Source organism: Silene latifolia, chromosome 9, assembly GCF_048544455.1.
Source record: "Silene latifolia isolate original U9 population chromosome 9, ASM4854445v1, whole genome shotgun sequence".
In the NCBI taxonomy this organism is placed as follows: Eukaryota; Viridiplantae; Streptophyta; class Magnoliopsida; order Caryophyllales; family Caryophyllaceae; genus Silene; species Silene latifolia.
Window position 1 is genome coordinate 19614986 of NC_133534.1, and position 14053 is coordinate 19629038.

The 14053-nt window shown below is 40.1% G+C and overlaps 1 protein-coding gene across 1 annotated transcript; it reads left to right on the forward strand.

The window, feature by feature from the left end:
• The first annotated feature begins 12573 nt into the window (after nucleotides 1-12573).
• Nucleotides 12574-13715, forward strand: LOC141602490 (uncharacterized). The gene is made up of 3 exons (XM_074422749.1): nucleotides 12574-12998; nucleotides 13079-13155; nucleotides 13247-13715. The coding sequence occupies exons 1-3, from the start codon at nucleotides 12749-12751 to the stop codon at nucleotides 13334-13336; spliced, it is 417 nt and encodes a 138-aa protein (XP_074278850.1). The 5' UTR covers nucleotides 12574-12748; the 3' UTR covers nucleotides 13337-13715.
• Nucleotides 13716-14053: the final 338 nt, after the last annotated feature.

Genomic DNA, 14053 nt, shown 5'->3' on the forward strand with positions numbered 1-14053 from the left:
CGAAGTTCACACTCTACCCAAAAAACACATCAAAACGACCTCCCGACGCAACATACCAACACTATACAAGCACAAAACATCACAAAACATCACAAAACCCGACTAACCCGACTCAAACTAAGACAAAAACACACATGCGACCATCTCCTACCCCCCTAAAAAGACAAACGGTTACGTCCCCGTAACCAACCATACCTGATAAAAAAGATTAGGAAAACGCTCTCGCATAGCCTCCTCTGATTCCCATGTGGCCTCTTCCACATTGTGATTGGACCAAAGAACCTTGAGTAAGACGGTCTCACCATTCCGTGTCTTGCGTACTTTGCGGTCTAGAATCTCCTTAGGAACCTCAGCATAAGACAAAGACTCATCAAGCTCGATGTTCTCAACCTCAAGTACATGTGACGGGTCACTCACATGCTTCCGGAACTGTGAAACATGAAAGACATTGTGGACTATATCCAAAGCTGGTGGTAAACCTAACCTGTAGGCTACCTCGCCTATGCGGTCCAAAATCTCATAAGGACCTATAAACTTATGGCTCAACTTGCCTTTCTTTCCAAATCTCATCACCCCTCGCATATGTGACACTTTCAAAAGGACCTTGTCACCTACTGCGAACTCTATGTCTCTGCGGTGCAAGTCGGCATAACTCTTCCGACGATCTTGAGCTGCTCTCATCTTTTGACGAATTACTCGAACTTGCTCAACCATATCTTGTACCAGCTGTGGTCCTAAAACCACTGCTTCTGAACTGTCATCCCAATAAACTGGACTTCGACACTTCCGGCCATACGAAGCCTCAAAAGGTGCCATCCCGATACTGGTATGGTAACTGTTGTTATACGAAAACTCGATCAGATCAAGCCTGTCCTCCCAGCTACCCCCAAACTCCATGGCACATGCTCTCAACATGTCCTCCAGGGTCTTGATAGTCCTCTCAGTCTGACCGTCAGTTGCAGGATGAAAAGTTGTGCTCATCTTCAAGGTAGTCCCATCAACTCCTACAATTCCTGCCAAAACTTGGATATAAACCTCGCATTACGGTCAGACACTATATCCTTAGGTATGCCATGTAACCGAACCACATGTCTCCTATAACCCAAGGCCAGCTGCATCTTGGACCAGGTATCTTTCATAGGGACAAAATGAGCTGACTTTGTCAACCGATCAACAATTACCCAGATCATGTTATTACCTTGTTGTGACCTAGGTAACCTAACCACGAAGTCCATAGATATCGACTCCCACTTCCACTCAGGTACTTCCAAGGATTGAATCTTACCTTGTGGTCTCCGCTGCTCACCCTTGACCCTCTGACAGGTCAAACACCTAGCCACGATGATAGGCTATCGCACACCTATACAAAGATAATATTTATACCCTAAAAAAACAAATGAATGTAGTACGTAGGGGTCGAGCCACAGAGAGACGGGAGTTGTTAATTAGTTGTTATGGATTGAATTTTACCTTAGTAAATTAACGTTTGCTTTGGTTGATTGGTTTGATGTAATGTAAAAACAACAATAAAAAGAATGTCTAGGGAGGTTGGGTCACACACGCAAACTATGCAAATGCTCATGTCAATTTAGGAAGTTGATTACTCGATAAATGTTTAGGCTTAAAGACACCCACCTATCGATCTTAGCGTCAACCATAGACCGGGTCCTAGAGAAACTCTCGAACTCTCGTTTATGACTAGGTCGTCCTACTACACATGCTTAGTCTAATCCGATTCCGTGCATCTCGACTTATAGAATGAATTAACAAACTTAATCTACGATTACGGCCAATAACCAAAGATTAAACATTGTGGCGCAAACATGTGATAGAAACAATTTATTAATTTAACTTAGCCTCATTTTAACATTTACAATTTACTTAGTCATGCATGGTTTCCCTTACTCTTTAGACAAATGTAACTACTCAAACATGATGAAAATGTAAACCACACTAATGATAATTAAAATGATAAACATAATGGAAATGTAAATAGAATTACCTTGAAATGGAAATGGAAATGGAAATGGAATTGAAGAACAATGCAAAAATAAATAACTTGATATGTAAATTGTTTATAATTTGAATTGAAATTGTGTATAACATAATGGAGATGCTAAAAGGAAATCTAATCTAACCTAAACTAAGAACTAAAATGAGAGTATAAAAGTGGTGTAGAAAGTATGTAAGAAGTGTATATGAAGTGTGTTTGAGGTCCCAGATCAACACCCTTTATATAGGAATAAGGGAGTAACGTAAACAATGAAGAGGGGGCTAACCCCGATCGGGGCCACCCCACCCCGATCGGGGTCGTGGGTTTTCTCAATTTTCTCTTAATTCCGTCTTAACTTTGCACTTAATGTTGATGCGGAATCCGATGCTTATGTCTTAATGCGTCCGTCTAAGGTATCTTAGGCATCCTTTGGCATCCAATGCAAACTCTTATCATGGACTTTCATTTGGATTTCATTTCTTTACATATCCACCAACTAAGATTGGTCTCCTCTTGCTCGGGTTTTCCAATTTCTTCCCAAAATGCCCCTATACTTCCCGGAACTCCTTTGCATGATCAAGACTTGCTCTCATTAGCCTCGTGAACTTGGGTGAATGCTAATTTGACGGGAAAAAGCTATTAAAAGCTTAATTTCCTACAAAACACAATAAAAAACAAGCAAACACAACTAGAACACGGAATTAGCTCACAAACACTAACATTAGTGCAAATGACATGTAAAATAGAGCTAAAATAGGGGGTTAAAATGTATATAAAATGGGCCTATCACACGAACTCAGCTACATCCCTCTTCATGTTTGGCCACCAGAAAGTCTTCTTAAGGTCTTTATAAAGCTTATCACCACATGAGTGAACCGAGTAAGGAGTGCAATGAGCCTCTGTCAGGATCACTCTGTGATACCCCGAACAAAATTATATTATTTAATAGATTTAAGTAAATTATTCATTAAAAGAGGAAAGATGTTTTTATCAATGTGGAGTCGAGAGAGAGTACACAAAATAAAATGGATCTCACCCGAAGGGATATATTGACATGTAAAATTCGAAAGGCATGATAACCTAGTACAAGTAAGACCCTAGAATAAGAATAAAATAGTTCGGTTGGAATCCGACTCAATAATAACTTCACTCGTAGAATTTTACTAGACTTATCCCATAAAAAATAACCCGTAAAATAAAATATCTAGATATTTATAGATTTTATAATATAATAATGATTTTCATCACATGACAAATGTTTAAAAAGCAAAAATATATAAGAGGAATGTGGTATATGGATGTACCACGTATTGTTTTAGGGACATAGGTTGTGAATGATGACTTTTCATTGGTGTTGGAGATTTCCACGTAGAAACTAGCCATGCAAATAAACCGACTTTGCCAAACTATAAATAGATGTGGTTGCATCCTCATTCTTACTCGCACACACAAAGCAAAAAATGGAGATTAGTAGATTGCTACTACGTAGTTCCTAGATAACATGGTAGTAACTAGCAAATCATTCATATATAAGATATATTTCCTACCCCTTCGTCTTAAGTTAATATAATGAGTAAGTATATTATCGTTATAACTACTCAACTAATATTATAATGTACGTTAATTATTGTTTATGTGATAAAGTTATGTTATACTTGTATATTTTACGTAATTTGGTTTACGTGAGATATGACTGTGGTACTGTTTGTGTTAATAATTGACGTTATAATGCTCACATGATAACGTTAATGTTAAAATATCATCGCTAAGATGTACATTTGGCCAATGTATCATCCGGGACACTATTATTGAAAGGGACCGGACCACATTATTATTTTATCCCGTGTACATGGATGTGAGCTCTGAAGGGGGCTCGGCAATTGGCTCCGCCCCATTATATCCGGATAAAAAGAAAGAAAAAGAGAAAAAGGAAAAAAAAGAGAAAAAGAGAAAAAAAAAAGAGGAAAAGATTGTTATCCTGTGTACACGGAGGAGGGCATAGCCTAAGGGAGTCTCGGCTCCATAATGTGGCCCTGTTCAATAATAATGACCCGAATTATATTAATTTGAGTTGGAGGTTATGGGAAATATACTCAACCTATGGTTGGTTGACCCTTTATTTTATTAATCTTTTTCAGATACAGGAAACAGGGAAGGGTATGAGTGAGGTTGACGCAAGAAAATAGGATAAGAATACTTTATCATAATAATATAATCTTATCAATAAGACTTGTTACTAGTTATTTGGTTGTACTAAAGAATAATGTAAGCCTTGTATTTCTCTGTATGGGGAAATACGGCGGTAACGCTCTGTAATTTCCGCTGCTATTAATAAAATATACCATTTTGTACTCCTGTTGTTTACGGGGCGTTACACACTCTCCTCAAATCTGCATCCTCAGGGACACACCATCTCCCATCAAAACGAACACTCCCATCTGTTTGGATAAAAAAACCTGGAAACTGTGCCACTCTCCACTCTAGACTTCCACTCTTAGATCATAAGATCAAGCTCTTGCTTACCCTTGATGTTCTCATACAAATCCGGCTCGATCGTCAAATCCCCGATGGCATCCCCTTTCCTTATCATAAAGATCCCCATCTTAGACATCTCATCCCTTAGCTTCAGCGAAGACATGGTTGTACATAGCGAATGAACGCTCTTCCTACTCAGGGCATCTGCAACAACATTAGCCTTACCCTCATGATAGATGATCTCCATATCATAATCCCCGATCAGCTCCATCCATCGTCTCTGTCGCATATTAAGCTCCTTCTGAGTGGAGATATACTTCAGACTTTTATGATCTGAAAACACCTTAAAGGTTGCCCCATAAAGGTAGTGCCTCCAAATCTTAAGAGCAAAAAAAACTGCACCCAGTTCTAGATCATGAGTAGGGTAGTTCTCCTCATATGGCTTCAACTGCCTCGAAGCATAAGCTATAACCTTCCCTTCCTGCATCAACAAACAACCCAGACCATTCTTTGAAGCATCGGTATATATTTCAAAGTTTTCACATCCCTCTGGCAAAGCTAGAATAGGAGCTGTGGTCAAACGTTCCTTTAAGGTATGGAACGCCGTCTTACAACTCTCATCCCAAACAAATCTGGTCTCTTTTCTCATCAAAGCAGTCATAGGTCGTGCTATGGTAGAAAAGTCTTTCACGAACCTCCTGTAGTAGCCTGCAAGGCCCAAGAAACTCCGAACCTCAGCAACACTCTTCGGTGACTCCCACTTGGTCACAGCCTCAATCTTGCTAGGGTCCACGGACACTCCTTTCTTAGATATGACATGACCCAGAAAAGCCACTTCTTCTAACCAGAACTCACACTTTGATAACTTGGCATAAAGCTGGTTCTCTCTTAGAGTCTGCAAAACGATCCTCAGGTGCTCCTCGTGTTCTTCTTTAGTCTTAGAGTAGACTAAAATGTCGTCAATGAAGACAACCACGAACTTATCCAAAAACGGACTGAAAATCCGGTTCATCAAATCCATGAAACCTGCTGGTGCATTGGTCAAACCAAAAGGCATCACCACGTACTCATAGTGACCATAACGGGACCGGAAAGCTGTCTTTGGAATATCCTCATCTGCTATCCTCAATTGGTGATAACCTGACCTCAAATCGATCTTGGAAAACACACCTGCTCCACTCAGTTGATCAAACAAGTCATCAATCCTAGGCAAAGGATACTTGTTCTTCACTGTGACACGGTTAAGCTCCCTGTAGTCGATACATAACCTCATGCTCCCATCTTTCTTTTTCACAAACAACACTGGAGCTCCCCAAGGTGACACACTTGGCCGGATGCAACCCTTGTCTAACAACTCATGCAACTGTTTCTTCAACTCAGCTAGCTCTTTAATTAGGTGCCATACGATGTGGTGCTTTAAATATAGGACATGTTCCTGGTTTAAGCTCCACATTGAAGTCAACATCTCTCTTTGGTGGCAACTACGGTATCTCTTCAGGGAAAACATCATCAAACTCTCCCACCACAGGTATATCAGCAGCTGTCTGCGGCTCTACTCGACGATCTCTTACTGGACAAAGAATCAAAGGACACTTCTTCCTTAAGCATGACTTTAAGATCATCACAGCTATGAACTTACACTTAGGTCTCACAACAAACCCTTTATAAGACACCCTTATACCCTTGAGACCCCTTAAAGACACTTTCTTTTGCCGACAATCTATCTTGGCATCATACTTACCCAACCAATCCATCCCGACAATCACCTCAAACCCATCCATAGGAAACTCTAGCAGGTCTATCGGTAAATCTACCCCTCCAACTAGCATAGACACTCTCGTTTACAACTTAACACATGACACTGACTCCCCAGAAGGTATAAACATATCATCCTTTACCAACTCAAACTCCCCCAAGCCCATAGATAAAGCATGACTCCTAGACACAAATGAATGTGTTGCCCCCGAGTCAAACAAAACAAAAGACGGTACATTATGAACAATAAAGGTACCGGTAACTACATATGCATCATTCTGCGCTTCCTGCTTATCCATCATGAAGAGCTTCCCGCTGCTTTTATGGCCTCTCCCTTGAACCGAAGCATTAGAAGTACTCGGCTTGGCTGCCGAATCCTGGGTGACACTGTTGTTCGGGCGCTGATAAGATCTTCCACTATTGCGGTTAAAACCGCCATTGTTGTTATGTCCACCCCGATTACCCCATGATCCACCCTACCGGTTGCTAGCAAAGCTCTGACTCGGACCCTATGAGAAGTTCCCCTGAAAAGATCCCGAGCCTACTCCAGTCCTGGCACCCATGCAGTCGCATCTCTTGTGGCCTATGCCACCACAGTTGAAGCAAGAAAGGTTGGAGTTGTCACTCAAACTCCGACCACCACCTCTACCCCAACCTCGGGATCCCCCAAAGAAACCAGCCCCACCAGAAAAAGCCTTGGCATGATTGAAGTTGCCCTTCTTATTACCCGACTGATTGTTGTTTCCACTATCGCCTTTTCTCTTCTCTCAGAGTCCTCTCTGTAGCTTCCTTTGAGAGATCTACCAACCTCTCAGCTTGACCAGCCCTCAGGTACACATCCTTAAGATCAGTGATGACTCCAGCTGGCAAACGGTTCAAGATCTTAGCTGACAAACCTCTCTCAAAGCGAAGAGCCAAACCCCTCTGCCCTAGCTGCATGTCCTCAGCATAACGAGACAACTCAAGGAACCGGTGATAGTACTCAGTGACTGTCATATCATCGGTCATAGTGAAGTAATCAAACTCAGATCTCAACTTGTGACGGATATGCTCTGGCACAAACTGCGCTCTCATAGCACTCTTCAGACCCGGCCATGGTATAGCCCCTAAACCCTCAAATTGGTAGTAAGCTCTGGCGTCCTCTTTTACATTTTGCCACCACACAGCGGCCTCGCCCCTTAGGTAGTACACTACCTGCTCAAGTATCATATCCTGCGGACACTTGACTACATCCATGAGACTTTCCATCTCACGATGCCAGTTCTCGAGCAACTTAGGTTCCCCAACGCCCTCATAGGTAGGTGGGTTGAAGCGGGTGACGATGATGCTAAGTTAGGTAGCAGCCACAGGTTTCTCCACCCCCTTTCCCACATTCTTGAGAGCCTCAAGAAGAGCCTCTTGTTGCTCGATCATACGAGCAATCTCATCTATGGTCATCTCAGAAGCTTGAATTTGCGCGGCAGTTCTTTTTGGCGGTATTTTGAGCTGATAAGAAGGAAGAAAACGTAAGCACAAAAGCCTACGACTCAAAATGTAATGACCCTTCGCCAAAGAAGCACTCGGCCGAGTATGCAACAATACTCGGTCGAGTAAGGACTACTCGGTCGAGTATCACTGATACTCGGCCGAGTAATCCACTCCAGTAGCCAACGTCAAATTCACACGAAACATACTCGGTCGAGTATAAACCACACTCGGCCGAGCTCGGTCGAGTACACCTAAGTACTCGGTCGAGTAAACACATCCAGTAGCCATTGCTACTCACTGCCAAACAACACTCGGTCGAGTACCTGCCCTGCTCGGCCGAGTCATGCCAAAATGAGCTATAAACAATAAAGAATACATCCTATCATGCTTTCTACTCAAAAATCACACACATTACGTTATAAATCTGAATGCCACATAGTAAACACGTAACATGCCAATCATTTTCATACCAAAACCGTTTCCAAAGATGTCACATAACAATTCCATCACGCCTTTTACCAATTTCAATATCCTTCTAAATTTCATACATTACACCTCCTACCACATATTCCAAGCATCCGATTTCAACATACTACACACATATATTAAACGAACACACAACACATTCCCCCTGTGACCGGCTGGAGTTCGTGAGGGCCATAATGCGACTCTGGGACGTCTCCCGAGTCCTTGCGGTAGCTCCAAACAACTCTCCCCGGGTTCATTTTATTTAGACTCCCTAAGTTCATTGGGTTCATTTGTTTTAGGTACCGGAATCGTCGGCTCTGATACCACTTTGTAACACCCCCCTCCTACCAAGGTACCTTACCAGGACTACCCTAGCATGAAAGGTTGTTACCATCTCGGTTGCCCGAGGTTAGTACATATCAAAAGCAACTGTCCCAAACACATTTATTAAAATACTGTAAATGTAAAAAGGTTACAGAGTTCCAAAAACCAATAAAAGCGAATCCAAATGCTAACAACTACAAAATCATATGCTACGACTCATGATGGTAACACTACATCTGGCGCGATGACACCCCCATGACCGCCCCAAGCTCACCAAATGCAATACCTGTCACAGCCTGCTCACCATCCCCGAATGGATCACTGCAGATTTCATAAAACAACAACGGGGTCAGTACTGCTCAATCAAAATAAGACAAAAGCACAAGTAACCAGCTGATCATCCTCCATCCCCAGTCTCCCGATCTCACACAGTAACCGACTACACACCGAAGTGTGTAGCCCTGCCAGATTACCCATCGCAACAGGTAATCCTCGTCGCCAGTGGGGGACCGCAGCCAATCCCCACCTAAATCCCGCTCATCAACGAGCGATAACCCTGTCCCTTAATGTGCACATCTCCTCCCGTGACGGGTTCCACGGAGGGCGAACTAGGGCGTGAAGTCACTCTCGCAAGTGACTCCACCACAATCATCACAACACCACCACATCACAACCACCACCACAACATCAACACTCCGATGATCTGCAGATAACAGTAAACACAATACCATCACATCTTAATTCAATCAACAGAAATTGAGTAGGGAAACCCTACCTTAGCAACAACTGCAATGCAGAGAATCAGGCACTAGAACGGCTCCTCTACGAAGTCCTCGCCTAAACAATAATCACATAACACAATTACTAATTGCACAACCCCATTTCCCCCAATTCATGATTAAATGCAAACCCTAGAATTAACCATCAACAAACATGGGGACAGAGACTTACCGACGAAAGGATGAAGGGTTGAATACGATTGCTAAGATTGTCCACACACACACACACACAGGAGAGATTGGGAGTGATTAGAGCGTCGTACATTTGATTAGGTTTTGTAAAATGATGTTTAGAAACTGATAATCGAAAATATATAACCTCTAATTACTCTCGAATCAAACCGCTGAAATATTACTCGCCAGACCGGATACTCGGTCGAGTATAGAGTATACTCGGCCGAGTATCCTCTACTTGGTCGAGTATTCATCATACTCGGCCGAGTATTCCTCGGCAGTAGCCAAACAGACTACACGACCAACACTACTCGACCGAGTAGGCCATACTCGGTCGAGTACCAGCCTATAAAATCCGTAGTATTACAATAACGATGTGCCAAATCTTAACAACAGAATTATCAACAATTACCATATCTCATGCTGAAGCCAATTCAATCAGACACAGTTAAATGAGAAGATTATCCTACCTTTTCAGCAATAGTCCAATTTACGCAATCAACTAAAAAATATTCTTCAGTAAATCCGTTTCACAAATCCGTCACTTAAACAATAGAAAATTATTCAATATTAATTATTTATACTTTATTTATAATTCATTATTAATTATCATATTTATTCATAGCTCATTATTATTAATTATTATGATATACGAAAATCCTGGTCAACTCAACTTAGACCCGACTCACAAATATTAACTAATTAATTAATTAATTAATTATCCCGACTCAACTAATTAATCAAACCCGACTCAACTCGAAATGACTCGGTGTAACACCCCCACATACCAATGTGTCATACCAAGGACCACCCTAGCATGAGAAGTTGTTACCATCTCGATTGCCCGAGGTTAGTATATCAAAAGTAACCATTCCGAAACATTTATTAAAGTTTAAACGATTACATTGTCTCAAAGAAATACCGAAAGAAAGTATATAAAATCTCAATACGACTGAAATCCAAAACAAAACATCCACTCGTAACAGCGGAAGCTAGACAAATCTTGTCTAACTTACTAAAATTATCACGAAGAACCCACATAAGTTCAAACCGAAAAGGGGGGTTTTCTGATGAACGTGGTCCTGAAATTTCACCGAGATAGGACAATAGTCCGAGCTAGTAAATGCACGGTGCACAAATTGCATGTTAGGATACATACTAAGCCAATTTGGAGAGGTTAATTCCCTATCCATGATTTCAAAAACATTATCAGCTCCACTTTTTCGTTTTCTCCAAGTAAAAGAATTACTAGAAAAAGGAAGATCTACAACATTAGTACTACTAAGAAAATTATTTAACCTTAAACAACGCGAATTGCTAACCTTTGCACCCCCTTCTTTTCCACGAGGAGGACCCTTTATTTCGTTAAGATCTCCTAGTACAATGAAAGGCAAATAGAGATTGAGGACAAAACTTTGGAATTCATTCCAAAATTCCGAATTTTCATAAACTTGTGCCGGAGCATAGACAGAAATAAGACAAAAAGATACATTTTCCATCAAGTCACACACTTCACACGCAATGAATCTTCTCGACTTAAAAAAGACATTAATCGAAAAGGTCAAAGAGACAGACTGTTTACAAAATAACCAAATACCACCTGATAAGCCGACACTAGGAATAAAGTCGCATTAATTAAATCCTAAATTGGCTATCAAAAAAGGTTCTGGTTTATTAACAGATTTAGTGTCACAAATTGCTAATATTTTAATTCCAATTTGATGATAAAAAAAAATTTAATTCTTTAAAGAAATTTATTCTTTTGATACCCCTAACATTCCAAAAGGCAATATTCATGGAAATTATAATAAAATAGTAACCGATTTGCTGAGACAAAGGTTAATCCAACGCAGAATTTGTGAAATTCCCAAATCGCACAGGAAAGATAAGCCAAAAAATATGTTCCATAACGGAAAATAAAGAAACAACAATTAAATTGGGCTCTACTGCAAAAACTATCAAGTTGGTAATAAAGTCCAACAAAATTTCTCGTGGAAAACTTCAGAGTAATCGGAATGTAATCACAAAGACACAAATAAACATTACCAAAACACAAGAGGTTGATACATCCAGCTGAATTGCAAATGATGTTCCAAACGAATGCTTTAGTAAAGGCCATAAAACGATTCGTTATTTGAAATCCAAAGGCTGGATTTGGTTCATCGATACATATCACCAATTGATCCTCATAAAAAAACTGATACTCTTCACTAATCAAAATATCCAAGGGCCATCTTGAAAAATAAGCCACACGAGTAAGACTAATCAAATTGAAATCCATTGCATAAACAAATGACATCTTGATGTCAATACTAAAATAAACATTCTTATTTGGAAACATACTGATAAGATAACTTTTAACTTGGGGGAGCCTAAAACCTAAGTTTCTATGATGTAGACTATAAACTGATAAACACTCTTCTGTGCTAAATTGGAGAGCAAATCAAAGTCCACATATGAAGAAACTGAAGAAGTAGGCAAAAAGAGGGAAAGCAAATAAATGGAACCCTCAAAATTGGACAGTTTGATAGGAGAAAGACAACTTACTGCAAAAAAAAAAAAAAAAAAAAAAAAAAAAAAAAAAAAACAGAAGAAACCAACCCCAAATCAACACAAACAAAACCGTCTTAGATCCGTAGAGCAATAGCGGTAGCGATAGACGAGAGGATGAGATCTCGCAACTCCACAACCACATCGAGAGCACAGAAAGAGCTGAAAAAGGAATATCGGCATCGATACCATTAATGGAACCGACGACAACAATAAACCTAAAGAAAGGCTCGGCTATAATCTGAGGAAGAAAACCCCGAATCCATTTTGAACGATCGAAATTCAAGTTCTCAACAATAATCTCCTCAAAAGAGAGAAATTTGTAAGATGTGAAACTGTGTGAGACAAACAAAGAGCTTTGGGTAGTGATTAGATGAAAACTACAATTAGAATTGGTACAAAATTTCCCCCAAAACCCTAAATAAATGACATTGGGAGTAAAAAGATCAGTCATAAAAGTGCATATCTAGAATATGTTTTTTCAATTAGTCTCACTATAAACGGATATATCCGTTTAAAGTAAAAAACGGATTAAATATGCTTAAAGTGATGATATTTTATTTTGAACAAAAATCGGACTCCTACGGCTACGACAACATTTGGCTAGTCTCTTTTTCTTTTTTTTCTTTTCTTTGGTTCATCCATGTTTCTAGGTTAAAGAGAGAATTGTGCTGTGTGTGTTGGTTGTGGTCGTCTACTTTGCCCCTACCTATTTGATAGACTCCATCAATCAAACAACCCTACCTTTATCGACGCTCTACCAATGGATCTCTCTTCTCATAATCAATCATCTGATGCTGCTGATAATATTCCGGTAATTACTGCTGATAGTAACCCAGATGTCATTGCTCCATCAGCAGCCCGTAATCGTAATCAATCATCAGCAGCCCGTAATCGTAATCGTAATATTCGGGTCGTTTCGGGTTTACTTCGTCGTGGTGGTGGTTTTCGATGGACAGATGAGATGCATCATAGGTTTCTTGAAGCCGTCAATTCCTTGGGTGGTCTTAATCGTATGTTTATTTATTTTCCTTTGTTTTAATTTACTCTACCATCCTTTTCATACATACATATTTTACTAATTTAATTGCAGAAGCCACTCCCGAAAACATTCTCGAATTGATGAATGTTAACAACTTAACTGTAGAAACAGTCAACTCCCATCTCAGGGTAATTTTTCTAAATTATTTTTACTGACCGATCCGAGCAAAATTGTCAATCTTAGATTATTATTTTAAATAGTGTATTTTTGGTGATCCAGATGCATAGGACCATTATTCGGGGACACATGCAGTTACCTTACATGTCTTGGGCCCCGGGTGAATGCCGTCGGAGTTATATTTCAGGTTAAGCTTGGTTTATGCCTTCTATTCTATTTTGAGTCAACAACAACAATGTTATAGTCGTCTATGCATTTAAAACGACGTTATATAATCTTGTAACGGCCTTGGAGGTGTAATGATACCAGGATGATTCAAGTTTGAATTTGTTGGATCTGAAGTTGCGATCTTTTGTTGGTCCAAGGTTTAAATTTTAGGCTTGTGTTTAGACTGTTGAATTATGATTAGCTGCACACTTATGATTTGCAGTTTCTGTTGTGATGGATGAATTTATCGATACCAGGTCGATGTTTGATCCAATTGTTTTCTTTAGCTTTGTACACCTGTTGTTAGTCTATTTTAGATGGGAAATTTGAAGATTCTGAATATAGCGATGTTTCCGCTTTCATCAATCATGGTTGGTTTTGTGCTGCTTTGGGTCCTGTAGCTAGTATATTAGCTCATTGCCAGGAATATAGATGATTTGCAATCAGAATATTTGTATTGGATGAAGGGAAGACGAGGCTGGTTGAATGGAATATAAGTCGGTCATGATTATCAGTTGTAATGGATTTTTGTGTTGATCGATTTTGATGGCCTCTTCCAGGAAATTTTGTTTTGGATGAAGTGAAGTCAGTGGTAAACGTAGAATTGAATTACAGTACCAGAAAAACAGCGGAAGCTGCTGAGATGTTCAATAACACGCCAATTAGTTCAAATGAAAAACTCAACTTAGTACCATGAACCTA

Coding starts and splice junctions, on each gene's coding strand:
- LOC141602490 (XM_074422749.1), top strand. CDS start 12,749: ATGGATCTCTCTTCTCATAATCAATCATCTGATGCTGCTGATAATATT. Junction 12,999..13,078: donor TTCCTTGGGTGGTCTTAATC/GTATGTTTATTT, acceptor ATTTAATTGCAG/AAGCCACTCCCGAAAACATT. Junction 13,156..13,246: donor CAGTCAACTCCCATCTCAGG/GTAATTTTTCTA, acceptor TTGGTGATCCAG/ATGCATAGGACCATTATTCG.